The 20,060-nt window shown below is 36.2% G+C and overlaps 1 protein-coding gene across 4 annotated transcripts in view; it reads right to left on the bottom strand.

Moving 5' to 3' along the window:
• Window positions 1-5,363: 5,363 nt before the first annotated feature.
• The window catches only part of LOC130217191 (calsyntenin-1), a 74,049-nt gene continuing 59,352 nt past the window's right edge, over window positions 5,364-20,060 (bottom strand). For all 4 annotated transcript variants that reach the window (XM_056449248.1, XM_056449251.1, XM_056449250.1 and 1 more), the window contains 8 exons: window positions 16,079-16,236; window positions 14,610-14,758; window positions 14,278-14,516; window positions 11,596-11,766; window positions 10,442-10,587; window positions 9,010-9,145; window positions 8,470-8,654; window positions 5,364-6,358 (listed from right to left, as the gene is read on the bottom strand). In XM_056449248.1, coding sequence (XP_056305223.1) covers window positions 6,164-6,358; window positions 8,470-8,654; window positions 9,010-9,145; window positions 10,442-10,587; window positions 11,596-11,766; window positions 14,278-14,516; window positions 14,610-14,758; window positions 16,079-16,236 — 1,379 coding nt within the window. In that variant the 3' untranslated portion in view covers window positions 5,364-6,163. The remainder of the gene's footprint in view (window positions 6,359-8,469; window positions 8,655-9,009; window positions 9,146-10,441; window positions 10,588-11,595; window positions 11,767-14,277; window positions 14,517-14,609; window positions 14,759-16,078; window positions 16,237-20,060) is intronic.

Here is a 20,060-nt window from a genome sequence, read left to right as displayed (position 1 = left end):
GACATTTAAAGGCTTAACTAGGTTCATTAACTAGGCAGGTTAGGGTAATTAGGCAAGTTATTGTATAACGATGGTTTGTTCTGTAGATATTGAAAAATATTATAGCTTAAAGGGTTTAGAAAATTAAAACTGCAAATAAGACTTTCTCCAGAAGAAAAAATATCATCAGACATACTGTGAACATTCCTTGCTCTGTTAAACATCATTTGGGAAATATTTAAAAGAGAAAAAAAATCAAAGGGGGTTTAATAATTCCGATTTTAACTGTACCTTTAAAAAAATAAGTAAAAAAAAAAGATTATAATAATGTTGCCTGCTGAGAACTTCCTGACGCTACACATGCCGTATATACAGATTAATGAAAGTTGTAAGCAATTGTTTGCTACTTTTGTATTTTTTTTTCTTATTAGTTTAGTAAAATCACTGTCCATTGAGAATATAATCTCCTTGTCTTCCATGTGTTCAGAATAATGAGGATACTTCCAGCACAGAAATGTAAGGCTCTGCCATTTTGGTTTCTGTCTGTTTCCGTGGGGACTGCATTCTCTCATTGAGGTGACTCAACGTGATTACACAAAAAAATTACACACATTACATTTCTTAAAAAGTAACTCCCCTTGACAGCCCTTTTGTTATTTCAGAGAGAGTTGACTCGACTGTTGCATTCTCGCCAGGTTATTTCTTTTTCTACTCTTTTAGCTAGACGAGTCATTCTTATCAAATGGAAACAGGTGATTCCTCCATCACATGACAGGTGGATCAGAGAAATCTTTAGCTGCATAAATCTTGAGAAATTAAGATGTTCATTTGCAGGATCTCTCAAATCTTTTTACAAGACCTGGAATCCTGTTTTAGACTATCAAAGGCTTACCCTGTTCGGTTAATATCAGTTCTAATTCACAGTAAATAATTAAAAGAGGAAATAGTTGACTCAATGCTAAATTAATTTTTTTACTCTTTTATTGTAAACTTGCTCAATTATTATTGTTTAATCAATTTATTTTTATTTTATTTTTTAATTTTAATTTTTTTTCTCAGAGGATATATTGGTTTATAATTCCTAAATTTATTTATTTATTTTTAGAGGATAGTGGGAAATAAGAAACTAAGACTATTTTTCCTATGTTGTATACTAATGTATGGTCTTGTAAAAAACACCAATAAAATAAATAAATAAACAAAAAAAGTAACTCAAATATTATTACTTAATTTTTTTAAGTAATGCGTTACTTGTTTACTTAGAAAAGTAATATTACTACGTAACTTGTGTTACTTGTAATGCGTGACCCCCAACACTGTAAATATGTACAATGCATGCGGAAAATATTCATAGCGCTTCACTTTTTCCACATTTTTTATGTTACAGACTTATTCCAAATGGATTAAATTAATTTATTTCCTCAAAATTCTACACACAATACCCCATTATGACAATGTGAAAACAATATTTTTTGAAACTGTTGCAAATTATAGTAATAAAAACCTGAAAAATCACACGTACATAAGTATCACAGCCTTTGCTGTGAAGCTCTACATTGGAGCTCAGATACATTCAGTTTCCACTGATCATTCTTGAGATGTTTCAGCAGCTTAACTGGTGTTCACCTGTGGTAAATTCAGTGATTGGACATGATTTGAAAAGGCCATACACCTGTCTATATAAGGTCCCAGGGTTGACAGTACATGTCAAATCACAAACCAAGCATGAAGACAAAGGAATTGTCTCTGGACCCCAGAGACGGGATTGTTTCGAGGCATAAGGCTGAGGAAGGTTACAGAAAAATTTCTGCTGCTCTGAAAGTTCCAATGAGCACAGTGGCCTCCATCAACCGTAAGTGGAAGATGTTTGGAACCACCAGGTCTCTTCCTAGAGCTGAGTGATCAGGGAAGAAGGGCTTAGTCAGGGAGGTGATCAATAACCTGACGGTCTGAGCTCCAGCATTCTTCTGTGGAGAGAGGAGAACCTTACATCTGTGCATCAATCCACCAATCATGCCTGTGTGGTAGAGTGGCCAGACGGAAGCCACTACCCGCCTGGGATTGCCAAAAGGCATCTGAAGGACTCTCAGACCATAATCTCTGGTCTGATGAGACTAAAATTCAACTCTTTGGAGTGAATGCCAGGCGTCACATTTGGAGAAAACCAGGCACCGCTCACCACCAGGCTAATAGCATCAGTGAAGCATGTGGTGGCAGCATCATGCTGTAGGGATGTTTTTCAGCAGCAGGAACTGGAAGACTAGTCAGGATAGAGGGAAAGATGACATAGACATCCTGAATGAAAACCTGCTTCAGGCTGCTCTTGACCTCAGACTGGCGCGACGGTTCATCTTCCAGCAGGACAATGACCCAAAGCACACCACCAAAATATCAATGGAGTGGCTTCACAACAACTCTGTGAATGTCCTTGAGTGGCCCAGCCAGAGTCCAGACCTAAATCCTATTGAACATCTCTTTAGAGATCTGAAATGGCTGTACATCGATCCCATCCATCTTGATAGAGCTTGAGAGGTACTGCAAAGCTTATGGCATCATATTCAAAAAGACTTGAGGCTGTATTTGCTGCCAAAGGTGCATCTACAAAAGTATTGAGCAAAGACTGTGAATACTGATATACATGTGATTTTTCAGGTGTTTTATTTTAATAAATTTGCAACAATTTCAATAAACCTTTTTTCACATTGTCATTATGGGGTATTGTGTGTAGAATTTTGAGGAAATAAACGAATTTAATCCATTTTAGAATAAGACCGTAACATAAAAAAACAGAAAAAGTGAAGCGCTATGAATACTGTCCGGATGCACTGTATATATATTATTACAGCAGTATAAAAATCATGTTTGTACTCAGGTAAAAATGCACAATGACAGAAACTACGCATAACTATCATTAATAAAATGCCAATAATTTGCTCTCCAACACAGCTTTATTCCCATCTCATCCTTTATTTTGGTCATGAGCAAGCATCAACTTCACTACAATTATTCCTCGGAATAATAGAAAAGTGAATGAGCTGGAAGGCAGCATCCAACAGTTCTACGACATCCCCATGTTTCATTTCTAGAGCAAAAAAAAAAAATCCAAAAACGTGAACAATGACCACCGAAGGCTGCGAATCTGTGACAGATAATCTTTGATTCAGTAGTATATCGCCATCTACACCACTCCGACACACACGTCCATGTGCCAGTTTACAGCAAATATTCAGATCTGTGTTACACATGCAAAAAAACAAACAAAACAATGCCCCGATAAGACTGCAACCATTCGCAGCGGTTCACATCCAGCACAAACTGCTTGTTTAATATGGAAAGTTTCTGCGTCGGTGTCTTAAAAATCACATCGTTTTCCCTTGAGAACCTGCAGATGAATATATTTGCATCAGGGGAAAAGGAGGGAAGATAGAAACAATTGTGCGATTTTTATTTTATTTCTAAATCTTTCAGTACAAACATTGATTCTACTGAATTTGGTCTCATGGAATGGTCTACATCGATCAAACGTCTCCAATACACCGTGAGCGACTATTACATTTGAGTGAGAAACGGTCATGTTTTGGCTCCTCGTGAATTTCATGCTGCCCTTCACAGCGTTTTCAGGAAATACACCTTTCACTATACACATATATGCAGCCTATTATAATAATAATGTACATCTTTTCAAAGTGAATCTCCTCAAACAGGATTTAGTACAATATTTATTGATGATAACAGTATGGATCTATTTCTATACACATCGACATGAACACGAGACATCTATGCAGGACAATTAAAACGTCCACTCTTGATAAAACTAGCTGTTGATCCCTATGGTTACGAAAATAACAAACAGAATTGAATAAAATCACTTCCCCATACCTGTACCAAATCTAAGATTAAATAATTAAAAATTGTAAAGAACTAAAAAAAATGGCATGGATGAGTGTTTGGTTAGTTGTGTTATTAATGCGCTGTGATAGGCAAAAGGCACTCCCAACTCCACCAGCTGAATTATGGACCATTATTATTCACTTGCTTATTTATTATTTCTTAAAAACCTCAATTTGTGAAAGGGGACCTGATAAAACGCCTACTAATAAAAGGGGTCACAAAAATAGACCTTCTCATTGACTTGTACCTTTTCTGACATGACATAAAATAATTTTCGATCCACCAATCACCGCCACATATTTAGGCTTTAAACTGAGAACAGACATGCATGTAAACAAACGAAGAAGGAACTGAATGCAGTACCCTAAAGCTTCACATCCGTCTTTTACGAAACAATCAGTCAATGTACAATCTCCTAAATAACTGACATTCTTTTTTCAAGCCCAATGGGAGCGGAATAGTGTTTTCCCCAATAACTGACCACTTTCGGAGGGGGGTGCATCCCGAAATGCCCAATCACAGTAAGGAAATGAAATGATGGTACGATTCTGAGAGCGACTACCAGGAGAAATGACCTGCAAATCTGGAGTAGATTGATAGCGTCACCCAAAAAACAAAGGAATAAAAGTTTACCAAATGTAAACAAATATCTTTACACAACTCTGCAGTACAGTTCCATGTACAATAAAATCTAGCGGCCATACTGCAAAAATAGTTGAAAGAGTTGAAGTTCATTCTTTTAACGTGCTGTGATAGGCAAAATAGCCCTTGTTATGCTTTTAGGGGCTTCGAAATGACTAGAATCATGTGGGTTAAAGGAAGAGTTCACCCAAAAAGGGCATTTTCTCAATTGTTCCAAACCTGTATGAATAAAAACAAGATATTTTGAAGAATGCTGGTAACTAGACAAATCAATGGCTACCGCTAGCTGTTTGGTTGCAAACAATCTTCAAAATATCCTTCAAAGTAAGTCTGAAACAAGTGAAGAGTTAATGAAGACGGTTTTTGGGTGAACTCTCTTTAATCCTGAATTATATATAACAAAAATAAACCCCCGTTATGTAACTGAGCATCTTAAGCCTGCACTTCAGCAACTGAAGTCTGTTGCAATGCTCACATTGTCGATAATCACCAGCACACCCATTTTTTCCACATCATTTCAGTCATAAATGTTATTCAGGACTGGGTTATGAGAGTGCGTACCGTGATTCCAAATTGATCTCTATTATTTATTGACAGAAAATACAAGCACTATCACTTCAGAATGGCTTAAATAACTGCAGTGTGCCTAAACTGTACACATACAGTACCACGCGAAGAAGAAGAAAACAAAACAAATAACAACAACCGTATATTCATCACCTGAATGTTGATTATTAGTCACTGGATTTAAAACATTGAAGCCTTGGTGTAGCATTTGTGCCATTGCAAAGCCCAGCTAAAAATTAGCATATGTAAGCACTGAACCAACTCGACAATACGAAACCAACGGAATGAAAGGAAAAGATGCGCACGCACCCACCTCCAAGAGAAAAGACAAAATGAACGACACTTTGCCACAGAAACCTCAGCCTCAGTCATGGGTTTCTCTCCGTGAAGCGGACGTCTTTTTTTGTACGAGCGTGAGATTTACCGAAGTTTTCTGAAACATGCTAAGAGCATCTGACATAAATATTCTACAGCAGGTACACTGTGCCTTTTTTTTTAAGATACCGGAAACCGCTGGTTAGGCTTTCACTAACACACTGACTAATTACATGGTCTTATTTACAAAATATCAAAAAGCGGTTGTATTCTTCCATACCCATGATTGCAAATCTTGCCATGCAATATAAGAGGGAAAAAGGAAAAGTCATCGGAAAGCATCCTCAGAGCAAATCAACCCTAAAACCTCATGGTGCAATATGTGGAGTACACAGTAACTCATTTCCGGAGAAAAAAGAAGAGTGGAAAATGCAAACGTAGGCCAAAATTCCAGAAAAAGGCTGAATAAATTAGGAAGTTGTATTGAGATAGCTGTGATACTATACTACACTGAATACCACCACAATATGATGTCATTAGGGAAGCCTCAGCGGGTGGGAATGAAGCGGACTGCAACACCTGTCACGACAGACACCGGATATATTCGCTTTTATATTGTACATATATCTGCGCTTATACGCATGGCTCCTTGGGTAGGGGGAACACGGGCGTCCCTATTGGCAGAGGGATGTGACTGTGAGGGGTGGCTTTATAGTTGTGTTTGTGTGAGTGTGTGTGTTTGTGATTGTAGTAGTGTGTACTGTGTGGATCAGTAGGTGAGAGTGGAGTCGTCCCACTCCAGCTGCTGCTGTCTGCTGGAGCCCTGCTGGTCCTCCTGTTCTCCGGCCTCATCCTCGCTGCTGTCCGACTCTGCGCTGGTGATGTCGTCTTCCTCCTCTCCGTCCTCACTCTCCTCCTCTTCCTCATCTCCCTCCTCTTCGCTGCTGTGCTGGTCCTCGTAAGTCTGGGAAGAATGAAAGAGTCAGCTGAAATGTTTCCTTGAAGTCCACCACTTTACTTTAGTGTTTCAATAATTTAATAGCAATATTGCATTGCCATGATGCTCTGATGCTGCAAGTACCTGATAAAATATATACTATTTTTAATAAGTGTTTTGGATAGATAGATAGATAGATAGATAGATAGATAGATAGATAGATAGATAGATAGATAGATAGATAGATAGATAGATAGATAGATAGATAGATAGATAGATAGATAGATAGATAGATAGATAGATAGATAGATAGATAGAACTACGGATGGATGGATGGATGGATAGATGGATGGATGGATGGATGGATGGATGGATGGATGGATGGATGGATGGATGGATGGATGGAACGACGGATAGATGGATGGATGGATAGATAGAACGACAGACAGACAGATAGACAGATAGATAGATAGATAGATAGATAGATAGATAGATAGATAGATAGATAGATAGATAGATAGATAGATAGATAGATAGATAGATAGATAGATAGATAGATAGTAGAACAACGGATAGATGGATGGATGGATGGATAGAACGACGGATGGATGGATGGATGGATGGATAGATAGAACGACAGACAGACAGACAGACAGACAGACAGACAGACGGATAGATGGATAGATGGATAGATGGATAGATGGATAGATGGATAGATGGATAGATAGATAGATAGATAGATAGATAGATAGATAGATAGATAGATAGATAGATAGATAGATAGATAGAGAGATAGAGAGATAGATAGATAGATAGATAGATAGATAGATAGATAGATAGATAGATAGATAGATAGATAGATAGATAGACATTAGAAATGTGCTTAAACATGATAAAAATATTAAAGCTGAACATCCAGCAAGAAAGGTCCTGAAACATGCTAAAAATGTTAAAACATGGTAAAAGTATGCTAATGCATATTAGCGATGTTTAAACATTTCATACATGTTAGCTACATCAAACAAACATGAAGATGGTAATAAAACAAGGTAACAATATGCTGCTAACATGTTAACTACATTCAACAATTCCCTTAAAATCTGCTTAACATGATACAAATATTAAAACATGCTAGTAACGTTAACACATTAGCTACATCCAGCAAGAAATGTCCTGAAGCATGCTAAACATTTGTTAAAACATGCTAATGCATATTAGCTATGTTATAACATGGAAATGCATAGTAGGATCGTTGATTATTTATGTTATCTACAGCAAACAAACACGACGACTGTGATATAAAATGCTAATACTATGTTAACACATTAACTTTCTCCAACAAACACATTAAAAATGTGCTTTAATATGATACAAATATTAAAACATACTAGTAATGTTAACACATTAACTACAACCAGCAAGAAATGTCCTGTAATGCTAAAAACATGCTAACAGTATGCTAATGCATATTAGCATATACCATTTCATACACATTAGCTACATCAAACAAACATGAAGACCATGACAAAACATGGTAACATAATGCTAAAACATTAACTACATCCAATAACCCACTTTAAATGTGCCTAACATGATAAAAAATATTAAAATATGCTAGTCATGTTATCACATTAGCTACATCCACCAAGATATGTCCTGAAACATGTTAAAAATGTTAAAAACATGCTACATACAGCAACAAATGTCCTAAAATGTGCTGAAACAGTATGTTATTGCATATTAGGGAAGTTTATTATTAGCTAAGCAAGCAAAACAAAGTAAAAACATCTAAAGTGGTCTGATATTAATCCGTCTAAGCTTTTGTTGCTTTCCTTCACAATACCTTCTTCTAGTCTGCCTTCACAAAAGTGAGGTGCGACATCTTATTTACAAAAACAGAGGGATTCCAAAGATTTTATCCCCAGCTGCTAAAACAGAGTCCCACACTTAAATGATCTCTCTACAAGGGCCTAGTTGAAATGGTCTAGTTTAAACCATGCTGCAGAAGTACAGAAAATCCATAGTTGTGGACAAGTGAACTAAAGAATAAGATATTTTTACACCAGTGCGATGGTGTGGGTTTTGCATTAATTATGTATGAGTGCACAGAGTGACTGAGTCCTGCTTTAAGCACGCACCTCCATTGGGTTGACAGTGATGGTGAGGGCAGAATCATCCCAGTCCATCTCATTCTCTTTTCCGTTCTCTTGGTCCCGCATGGTGCGCTGGTGGGCCGCTCGGATACGGAAGACGCCAAGGATGATCATAAACACCAGGAAGCTCACGCATACAACGATAACAATGGTGGCAGCACTGGGGACGACTGCAAAGATGGAAGAACAAAAATCAGAATTTAAGGTGGGTATAAAAAATTAAAGAGGTTGTCTGAGGTGGCCCTCGCCATCTGTCCAGATGTTGTAGCACTCCTTTATAATCCCTTAAAGTGCGCCATTAAAAACGGGCTAAGCACACGGCGCTTCATAACTGCCCTACTTTTTAAGCGAGTGGCAAGACACTGCATTCAGCTCAACATTATACAGATTATTCGTTTGATTACAAGTCTGGATTATCTTTAATGAGAGATTAGCGCAATAATCTAGGAGAGATGAAGCAGTCAATGAAGCGTCTTTCTCTCAGAGGGAAGCTGAACAGATGGATCAGGGGTAGAGAAGGTGTACCTGAGGCCTGATGTGTGTTGACCAGGTTGTGTCCAGACAGGTCCACTGAAGCGTGCTGGACTTGGCTGATGAACTGAGGCTGCACCATAGCGTTGTTGGCATGATCCATAGGGTTGGCTGTGTGGATCACGTTGACCTGATTACATAAAAGATCAAGACTGTCATACGACTGGCAGCTGCATACTACAATACAGTACTTGTTACAGAATCAATTTGTGTGTCTGCTTATTTGCCTTATTTTGATAGTCTTGTGTAAAGCTTTTTTCTTCTCACATTCACCTGTTTTATATATATAATTTATAAATATGCTGTTTTAAATGACTTTTATAATACTTGTATAAAAAATATATAATATTATTTAAACTGCATTAAACTACCAAAATCAAACAAAAATTGCTCAGGGGTAGCTTAAATAATGTGTCGGTGCTCTTTGGGTAAGGGATTCATCAGAACAAACAGCAAAAAATCTGTCCAAGGCACTCGAAAAATATGAAAAAAAATATTTTAAAAAAACTTTATTTACATGGCTAATTTTCTGTAGGATTTAACAATTTTTTGTTTGTTTGTTTGTTTTAGGTAGTGGCAGATCTTTATTTAATGCAGGGGTGCCCAAACTTTTCCCCAAAAGGGCCAAAAACCAAACTTATTGAGGGCTGTGGGCCAAATATATACCAAACCATATTACCATAAATTTCCCAAGGGGAATTTCCTAATTTATTTGGTAATATTTGAAAAAAATCACATCATTAAATCATATTAACTAACACAGTATCATTTTTAACATTTTGTAATGAACTTATTATAGTAAAAACATAAATAATTCCATTTATAACACAATGGTGTTCAATGCTGAATACACAAGTCAAGCTGCTCCTGCCTTTACATTGACTTGTTCACAGATGTCTTGTGCATTGTCCTCTATCTATCAAGTGACAATATTTCCACTTTAAAAGTCTGATTCATTTACAACATTTAATATGAATCATTTAATTTCAGTTGGCTTTTTTTGTAGATCAACAATAAAACAAAGAAACTGAAGGTTACGTTAAATTTGAAATGGCATTTACCTCAACCAACACCCCATCATTCTCCCTCTTTTCATATGGGATGGTGGGCCAAATCAAAGGTCACCACAGGCCAACGTTGGCCTGCGGGCCCTACTTTGAGGATCTTTGATTTAATGTATAATAAGTAAGTTCTTATTTGTTTATTGTTGACTGGAAAATATTCTTTGTGTAGACAAAAGGTAATTCTGGAGGAGCAATGCCCCCCCTCTAGTCCTCTAGATTTCCAATTATTTAAATCACATTTTTACATTTTGAAGTGTCCATTTAACCTTAGTGTGTGTCTGTGTGTGTGTGTGTGTGTTCGTGTAATTCCATATCTGTAACAAATATGTCATGACAAGAGTACTGGGTGAAGTCAGCCATACCTCGACTTTGAATTCATTGCTGATGTAGCGGCCGTTGAGCTCAGAGCAGACGAGTTTAAACTTCCTGTCAAACAGAGCCTCTGTGTGCCAGTTCCTGTAGCGGATCAGATGCAGGACCTGTTCATAGTTGGCCATGGTGTTTACCCCTGTGGACAGACGCAAACTGTTACTACCTGTTCTTAAAGGCACAGTTCACCCAAAAATGAAAATTCTGTCATCATTCATTCCAAACATATTTCAGTTTCTTTCGTCTGTAGTACACAAAACAACATATTCTGAAGCAAGCTGGACAAATAACAGCCATTGACTTCTATAGTACTTTTTGTTCCTACTATGAATGTCAATGGTGTTTTCCCCCAACATTCTTCTAAATACCTTGTTTTGTCTTCAACACCAGAAAGAAATTCGTAAGAGTAAGTGGAGCAATTTTATGAATGTCAATGGTGTTTTTTCCTTAACACTCTTCTAAATATCTTGCTTTGAGTTCAACACCAGAAAGCAATTAATAAAAGAGTAAATGGAGTAATTTTATGGATGCCAATAGCGTTTTCCCTAAACATTCTTCTGAATATCATGTTTTGTGTTCAACACCAGAAGGAAATTCATAAGAGTAAATGGAGTAATTTTATGAATGTGAATGATGTTTTTCCCCAACATTCTTCTAAATATCTTGTTTTGTGTTCAACACCAGAAGGAAATTCATAAGAGTAAATGGAGTAATTTTATGGATGCCAACGATGTTTTTGCCCCACATACTTCTAAATATCTTGTTTTGTGTTTAACACCAGAAAGAATTTCGTAAGAGTAAATGGAGTAATTTTATGAATGTCAATGGTGTTTTTTCCTTAACACTCTTCTAAATATCTTGCTTTGTGTTCAACACCAGAAGGAAATTCATAAGAGTAAATGGAGTAATTTTATGGATGCCAATGGCATTTTGTTCCCCAACATTCTTCTAAATATCTTGCTTTGTGTTCAACACCAGAAGGAAATTCATAAGAGAAAGTAAACTATCTCTTTAAGTTTGTAGTACTGATATAGTATAGTACTGATTGTTGCCAATAAGATCTAAACTACTAGAAGCAGTTCTCCCAAATCCAATCCAACAGAAGTGCACAACCACACAGTATAAGTCTGTAGATGTAGAGGAGCACCTGTGATGACCATGCCCACATTCGAGGAGCTCATCTCCAGAGCTCTCTGCTGAATCTGAGCCAGATCCACCTCCAGACTCTCATGATCTCCATTCAGATCCTCTCCCACCACAGTCACCTCACACGTGTCCAAGTTGTGCATGATCTCCTCAGACACCACCGTCTCTTGTACTGCCAAAAACAAAACACAATCGTCAGTACATTAGATCAGACTGTCTCCGTTTCATTAGTCTTGTTCAGAAAGAGTCCACCATGCAATTTGATGTCAAATATTGACTGAGTATCTGTAGGAAATACTTACAATGCACTTAAACTTATCGATGAACTGAGAGAAAATCTTTTCCTAAAGCATGAGCTACAAATTTAAGCCCAGAATCCATTACATGGACTGATGATGGCATCAGTTTTTTTAGGCACTTACTCTAATATGAACGTTCACAATATCACTTCAGAAGCAGTTTAATCATATGCATTTTCATTTAATATGCTGTTCCTTCTTACCTGCTTTGCACAAATGTCATACTGACTTTAAAATATGTTATGATAGAATTTTTAGGTTTGAGCTGGACATCCAGGTGGGTCTTAGCTGGTCTTAAATCACGTGTTAAACTCAGTTCTTGGAAGGCCGCAGCTCCGCACAGTTTAGTTCCAACCCTAATTAAACACACCTAATCGAACTAATGGAGTGCTTTAGGCTTGTTTGATACCTACAGATAGGTGTGTTGAAGCAGGGCTGGAACTAAACTCTGCAGGACTCCGGCCCTCCAGGAATTGACTTTGACACCCCGGTCTTGGATGGACAGCAGGCAGATTTCAGAGGGATTTCAGTCTATCTAGTAAATCTAGTCAGTCTGTTTTCTGATGTGTCCCAGAATTCATCATAATAACTCATTTGGATGCCAACACCAGAGTTTCGTCAAAAATATAAATTTAAAGAATAAGTGAACTTATTAATCTTGCACGGAGGACATCAAAATGTAAATAAATTGAAAAATTTAACTATTGTTTTAAGTTATTCCTCCTGTTGCTAATAGGAAATATTACTCGTAGCCGATCATGTTTTTTTGTTTAAATGCATGCATGTGTTATGTTGGAAAAGACAAACTTATTTTGTGTGAAATTGACAGTGCTGTTTAACAGAGAACATTATTTTTAAAAGTTTTATTAGAGTGGTTATTTTTAAACAATAGTTTTAATAACTGATTTTTAATAACTATTTATTTTGTGACAGTAAATCACATTTTACTAGTGTTTTTACAAGATACTTTAATTTAAAGGTTTAACTAGGTTTGTTCTGTAACCAATAAAAAATATATCTAAATAAATAATATATTTAATTATTTATTCATTCATTTTCTTTTTGGCTTAGTCCCTTTATTAATCTGGGGTCATCACAGCGGAATGAAATGCCAACTTATCCAGCATATGTTTTACGCGGGGGATGCCCTTCCAGCTGCAACCCATCACTGGGAAACACGCATACACACTCACTCAAACATTTACACTACAGACAATTTAACTCACCCAATTCACCGTTACCACGTCTTTTGGACTTGTGAAGGGGAAACCAGAGCACGCAGAGGAAACTCATGCGAACACGGGGAGAACATACAAACTCCACACAGAAATGCCAAATGACACAGCCGAGGCTCGAACCAGCGACCTTTTTGCTGTGAGGTGATCGTGCTACCCACTGCGCCATTGTGACGCCCTATTTAATTACTATAATAGCTAATAATATTGACCATTGCAGTTTTTTTTTAAGTTTTACAATATTCTTTCATTAAAGCCAAACTAAAGGAAAAAAAAGATTCCAGAAGAAAAATATTACAGGAAAAATGTCATTTCTCTGTTAAACAGCATTTGGGAACAACAATAAAAATTTCACAGGAGGGCTAATATTTTCGTCTTCAACTGTATATGTCTGCGTAAATTTGTCAGAATGGCTATTTTCTACTATATTTTCTACTTTTCTATTATGCTATGGGGTTTTTCATTTGCCATCATTGATTAATAAACAAATTAGTCAGCATATGCAGAAAAGTCACCACTCAACACTGCAATCCAGCCTAATTTGTCAAATAGTAACAGACTTCTTCTCTTTAATTAAACTTAAAGGTCCCGTGAAATGAAAATGAAAATTTTAGATGTTAGCTTCAGTCTTTTCATTTTAAGCGATATCATACGATACTCTAGTGCGCTCCAAAAACAGTGACACTTTATAATATAAAACTGATATAAACATCCAAAGCTTGCAGTTTGTCACTTTTGTCTAAATGGATCAAGGATTTTTTTTATTTTCACGTCACCCCATATTTCAGTTTCTCATCAAATCTTGACCAATCAAATGCTCTCCAGTATCTGATATGCCCAGCCCCCTTCAAGACGCTTCTCATTTGCTTTTCATTTGATCTCAACCACTCTCACTGGCAGAGCTGCGATAAAAACGAAACACTATTGGCTGTTTATTTAAAGGGGAAGAGCTACTTTATGTCTCACCCTCTCTTCATTTTTAGTTTGAGGTTACGTTAAACATCGAATAAAAAAATGCACATTCAAAGCACTTCACTGGCCCTTTAAGTACTCCTCTTGAACTCCAGCTCAATCTGTTTTCTATTACAACATTTTCTCTCCTTGATTCTCCATTTCCTCCAGTATGTGAATCTGGAATTCCCAGCATACCTGTGGGATCATCCTCTCCTTCAGCCTCAGTCTCGGCCTCCACCTCCACCTCTCGTGTGATGGTGCTGACGATGCGCAGCTCGGGGAACAGCGTGACGCCCTCCACGCTCTCAAATTCAGCTGCTCCACGGGCAAAATGATCAATTCCACTCAGGCTGATCTTTGGCTCCTCTGGCTGGAGAACCATCACATAGCCTTCAGAGTCCGGCACCGAGATACACGTCTCCTCGTTGAAGCATCTAAAAAAGGTAAATCATGATGCATTCATTGGTGTGCTTGTTCTTAACATTCACTTTCTACATTTTGGATGAAGTGAAGGAATGTAAATTTACTTGACGGTGGTGGAGACACGGAGATGGCGTATTCCTGGAGTGGGGAACTGTCTGGAGTTCAGGTAGGAGATGTGCTGCATGACCTTCTCAAAGCTCTCAATGTCGTCTCCCTCTAGACTCAGAGATGACTGGTTAGGGTTAAACTCCACCTGGAGAGACACAGACAAAGAAACATTTATTAAGTTGGACCCCAAGGTTTTTTTATTGTTACTAACTAGAGGATAAACTGAATATAATATTAATAAATAAAAAAATGTTTTTTGTTTAAGTACTAAAATTACTAAAACAAAAATAATGTTTCTTAATAGTTTGAATTAGGTCCTACAGCAGGGATCACCAAACTTGGCACCGGACCTCCAGGAACGAGATTGGTGACCCCAGTCTTACAGTATATTATTTTCAAATTTTGTTAACTTATATATATATGTGTGTGTGTGTGTGTGTGTGTGTGTGTGTGTGTGTGTGTATATATATATATATATTCATATTTATACACATACACACACACACACACACACATATATATATATATATATATATATATATATATATATATATATATATATATATATATATATATATATATATATGTGTGTGTGTGTGTGTGTGTGTGTGTGTGTGTGTGTGTGTGTATGAATATATATATATATATATATATATATATACACATACATACATACATACATACACATATACATACACATATATGTATTTTTTTTGCACACACACACACACACACGCACACATATACATATATATATATATATATACATATATATATATATATATATATATATATATATATATATATATATATATATATATATATATATATATATATATATATATATATATATGTGTATATATGTATATATATGTGTATATATGTATATATGTATATATATATATATATATATATGTATATATATATATATATATATATATATATATATATACATACATATATACACACATATATATACATATATACACATATACACATATATATATATATAAAGGTTTTTAAAGGAAATAAACATTTTAGAGATAATGTCAGTCAGGTGGGCCTTCAAAAATTTATCAGAGGCAGAAATGGGCCCTGTAGTGAAAAAGGTTGAAAACCCCTGATCTACAGAACAAACCACTGTTATACAATGACTTGCCTAATTACCATAACTTGCCTAATTAACCTAGTTAACCCTTTAAATTGCACTTTAAGCTCAATACTAATATCTTGAAAAATATCTAGGAAAATACTATTTACTGTCATCATGACAAAGATAAAAGAAATCAGTTATCAGAAATGAATGATTAAAACTGTTATGTTTAGAAATGTGTTGAAAAAAATATTCTCTCCGTTAAAACAGAAATTAGGGGAAAAAATATACTGGGGGCTAAAAATTCAGGAGGGCTATTAATTCTGACTTTAACTGTTTATTGTGTTTCGATCACCATTCACAAACACTCACCTTGACAGCAGAGGCCACTTCTTCTGGAAGCTGCACGTCGAGCCCCTCCTTGCAGGTGTACAGGCAGTCGATCACCTTCTTGTTCTCCAGTTTTCCAGAGCGGATCATGAGTCCAGCCAGGTTTCCCCGGAAGAACTGAGTCATGCGGGCACTGCCACCTACACAAACCCAGAGGAGGACAGAAGCAGTTAGATACTGAACACGCGCACACACACACTCTCTGCTGAGCTCAAGCATGCTCTGTGACTGATGCTCATGCATGTTAGGAGTTCAGTGCTGGTGCTGCCGATGATGGATGACCTGCGCTTTCATGCAACTCTTGGTGGGAGGAAAAAATAGCAAATGAATGGGAATGAACAAAAAGAAGCACATAAAAAAATAGGCAACACAATTTCATATATTTGCATTTTTCTAACTGTGGGTTTTTGAAGTACGTCTGGTTATGAATATTTGAGGAATGGGTGACCCAAAAAGAATTTGTATTATGTCATGTGAAATTCAGCATGCTGTTATTATTTGTATGCCACATAAAAATGAAGTGTTTTTGAAAAGCCTTGTGTTTTGACTTTTATAGAATGACAGGTAATAGCGAGCACATCTGTCAAGCTTCAAAAAGACAAATATTCACTATCAATTTTCCTACAATATCCTAAAATAAGACTATTTATGTGGTCCAGGGTCACAAGTGTGTCCTATATTATATAAAATGCTGGAATATTCAGAAAAATAATTTATACTGCTGTTTAAAAGTTTGGAATTGCTAGCATTTATTTAGAATTTTATTTATATTTCTAATATTTCAAAAGTCATTTGTGTTCACCAAGGCTGCATTTATTTGATTAAAAATAGAATATTGTGATGTTACAATATAATGTATAATACAATAATATAATAGCTGTTTTCTGTTGTAATGTAATTTATTCCAATCATGGCAAAGCTATATTTTTCAGCTTTCAAAAACATTTTAATGTTTTTAATATTATGATACGAAAATAAAATGCTACCTAATATTTTTGTGCACACCACAATGCATTCTTGCATTTTATTATTCAAATAACTGCATACACATAATAATAATAATAATAATAACAATAAGAAGAAGAAGAAGAAGAAGAAGAAGAAGAAGAAGAAGAAGAAGAAGAAGAAGAAGAAGAAGAAGAAGAAGAAGAAGAAGAAGAAGAAGAAGAAGAAGAAGAAGAAGAAGAAGAAGAAGAAGAAGAAGAAGAAGAAGAAGAAGAAGAAGAAGAAATCATCATAATAATGGTAATAATCTATTTTTTGCTATTCATTTTAAATTTTCCATTTAATATGCTGCTCAAGAAACATTTACTATTATTATGGCACAAAAATAAAATGCTACCTACTATAATTGTGCCCACCACAATGCAGTCTTGCATTTTTTATTCAAATAACTGCATAGACATAATATTAAAGGTGCTGTATGTAAGTTTTTGACTCTTCTAAAGCATAAAATACCATGATATGTTTGCAGATATTTAAGAAACATGCCAAGTGAACATTCTTGTTTATCTAAAACACAATGCTGAAGTCAGTTATTCAATTTTTAAAATGCTTTTCGTGCCAGAACGCTGTATTTGTTTTGGTCCCATTAACCCACCCAATGCCAGTTTAGCCAATTATTTTTTACCACCCTGGGTTGCCTTGATGGGAAACTGCGTATTTCATTCATTCATTCATTCATTCATTCATTCATTCATTCATTCATTCAGAAAGACTCTCAAAGCTTGCACTCGTGACTGAAACACGACCTCCGATGGACAGTAGAGACTCCGAAATGAGACGCAGATTCAGGGTTCCACATGCGGTTATTAATTAGCAAATAATATAAATATTACGAACGTAAACATTAGGTGAGGAGCTTACATTGTAACCATAAGTCCCAACAACACACTACGTGATGAGATTTGCAGGGATAAGCAATTTGTCATTATTTTCACCAGACGAACAGTAGTATGGCAATAAATGTCATGTAAAACGGCATTCAAAACTCACTTTGTTAGCATTTAACACTGAGAGGCAAGAAATATATGCCTTTTGTAATATTTCAATTCGAGGTGTTAGTTAAAACAAAAACTCCTTTTAATATGGAAAATATTCCGTCTATAGCATGTCGTTAAATCTACCTGCGCTTGCATTTGTTTTAATCCAGGAATGTAATACCTAGTTCAACTTCTGGGTGACAAACTTCCATACTGCACCTTTAATAATAATCTATTAACATAATAATAGTAATAATCTATTTTTAGCTGTTCATTTTAATTTTTTTCCAAAATCGAATGTTCATTTTATGATGAGCTGTCCCTTTAAGATGATTATAAAATGAAAGTGTAGTATGTGCCTTTCTGCATGTACTGTCCTCTACACTGTGAAGGACACAGGGAGATGCGGAGCGACCAGAATGACCTCGGCTGTAATACGACACTGACTGATGCTGCTGATGCTCTCACAGGCAGCAAGGGCACATGCTGAGAAATGGCACACTGTCTGCTGCACTCACACCACTGGCATAAATAATCCTGCGAACCCTCTGACTTACAGTGTCCTCCAGTAATACTAGCGCACATGGTAAATATATGGGCAAATGCGGCAACAAAAAAGGGTCTTAAATCTTTATTGTTTCTGGAGATTTTTGATCGCTCCTGCAAACAGACAGACTGTGGTGACACTTTTCTGGTTTTTAATTTTCCACATATGTATGAGTGTGTTGCCTTGTAGGGCTGAACGATTAATCACAATTAAATTGCAAAAATTATTGATCATACATACAAACAGTGTTGGGCAAGCTACTTAAAAAATGTGGTGAGCTAATATATAAGCTACTCTACTTAAAATGTAGCTTTTAACTAAATACTAAATTTAACTAAAAAAAACTACACTAAAAGCTACCCCCTGGGAAATGTAGCAAGCTTAGGTAAAAGCTACATTTCTCCAAAATGTTACGTCTTCAAAGCTTGTGAAAACAAAAAAACACAGCATACGTTAATGCTTCTAATTTATAGAAGGTTATTTATTAAGTATCTGTACTGTACATGACATGGGCCTGTTGGTTAGAACATTACTGCAGTGGTTTGCATGTGTCAAATTGTAAAAAGTAGACTTTTCAAAAAAATAAAAAATAAATAAATAAAAAATATCGTACTTAAAAATAATAATAATCATCATTATCATTAATATTCATTCATTCATTTATTTTATTTTTGGCTTAGTCCATTTATTAATCCGGGGTCACCACAGCGGAATGAACCGCCAACTTATCCAGCATGTTTTACGCCTTCCAGCCACAACCCATCTCTGGGGAAACATCCACACACACTTATTCACACACATACGCTACGTACAATTTAGCCTACTCAATTCACCTTTACCACATGTCTTTGGACTGTGGGGAAAACCAGAGCACCCGGAGGAAACCCACGCGAACGCAGGAAGAACATGCAAACTCCACACAGAAATGCCAACTGACCCAGCCTACAGAAAAGCTATTTGGTTTAGAAAGTAGCGACGCTACCGCCACGCTACTGAGAAATGTAGTTAAGCTAGTAGCGTCACTACTTGTAGCAACGCTACTGCCCAACACTGCATACTAAATTCATGCATATCGTGTAAGGGAAGCACAATTGTGTGTTCAGTAGTAAAACAGAACAGTTATCTTGACTTCATTACTGTCGGATTAAATAGATTTTGATTTTAAATGTGATTTAGCCTAACTCATCAGTATAGTATGACTCTGTAGTAAATGCTGCTCCATCTGAAAGCATGTGCTAAAAAAATCACCTTTGAATAATCGCCCAATAATAATAATTTGCTAATTTCCTATTGTCACTTGTTATTTTGTCAAGCTCAACAACCCTCTGCCGCAAATCACAGCTCGGTTGTTTGGTCGTACTTATGGAGATCAAGTAGACTAAGTGAGTTTGGCCTTTGTGTTACAGTACATCATATTTATACCATATTTTTATCA

This window comes from Danio aesculapii, chromosome 23, assembly GCF_903798145.1.
Source record: "Danio aesculapii chromosome 23, fDanAes4.1, whole genome shotgun sequence".
In the NCBI taxonomy this organism is placed as follows: domain Eukaryota; kingdom Metazoa; phylum Chordata; class Actinopteri; order Cypriniformes; family Danionidae; genus Danio; species Danio aesculapii.
Note: the sequence above shows the minus strand (reverse complement) of the source record. Positions and strands in the feature narration are given on the sequence as shown.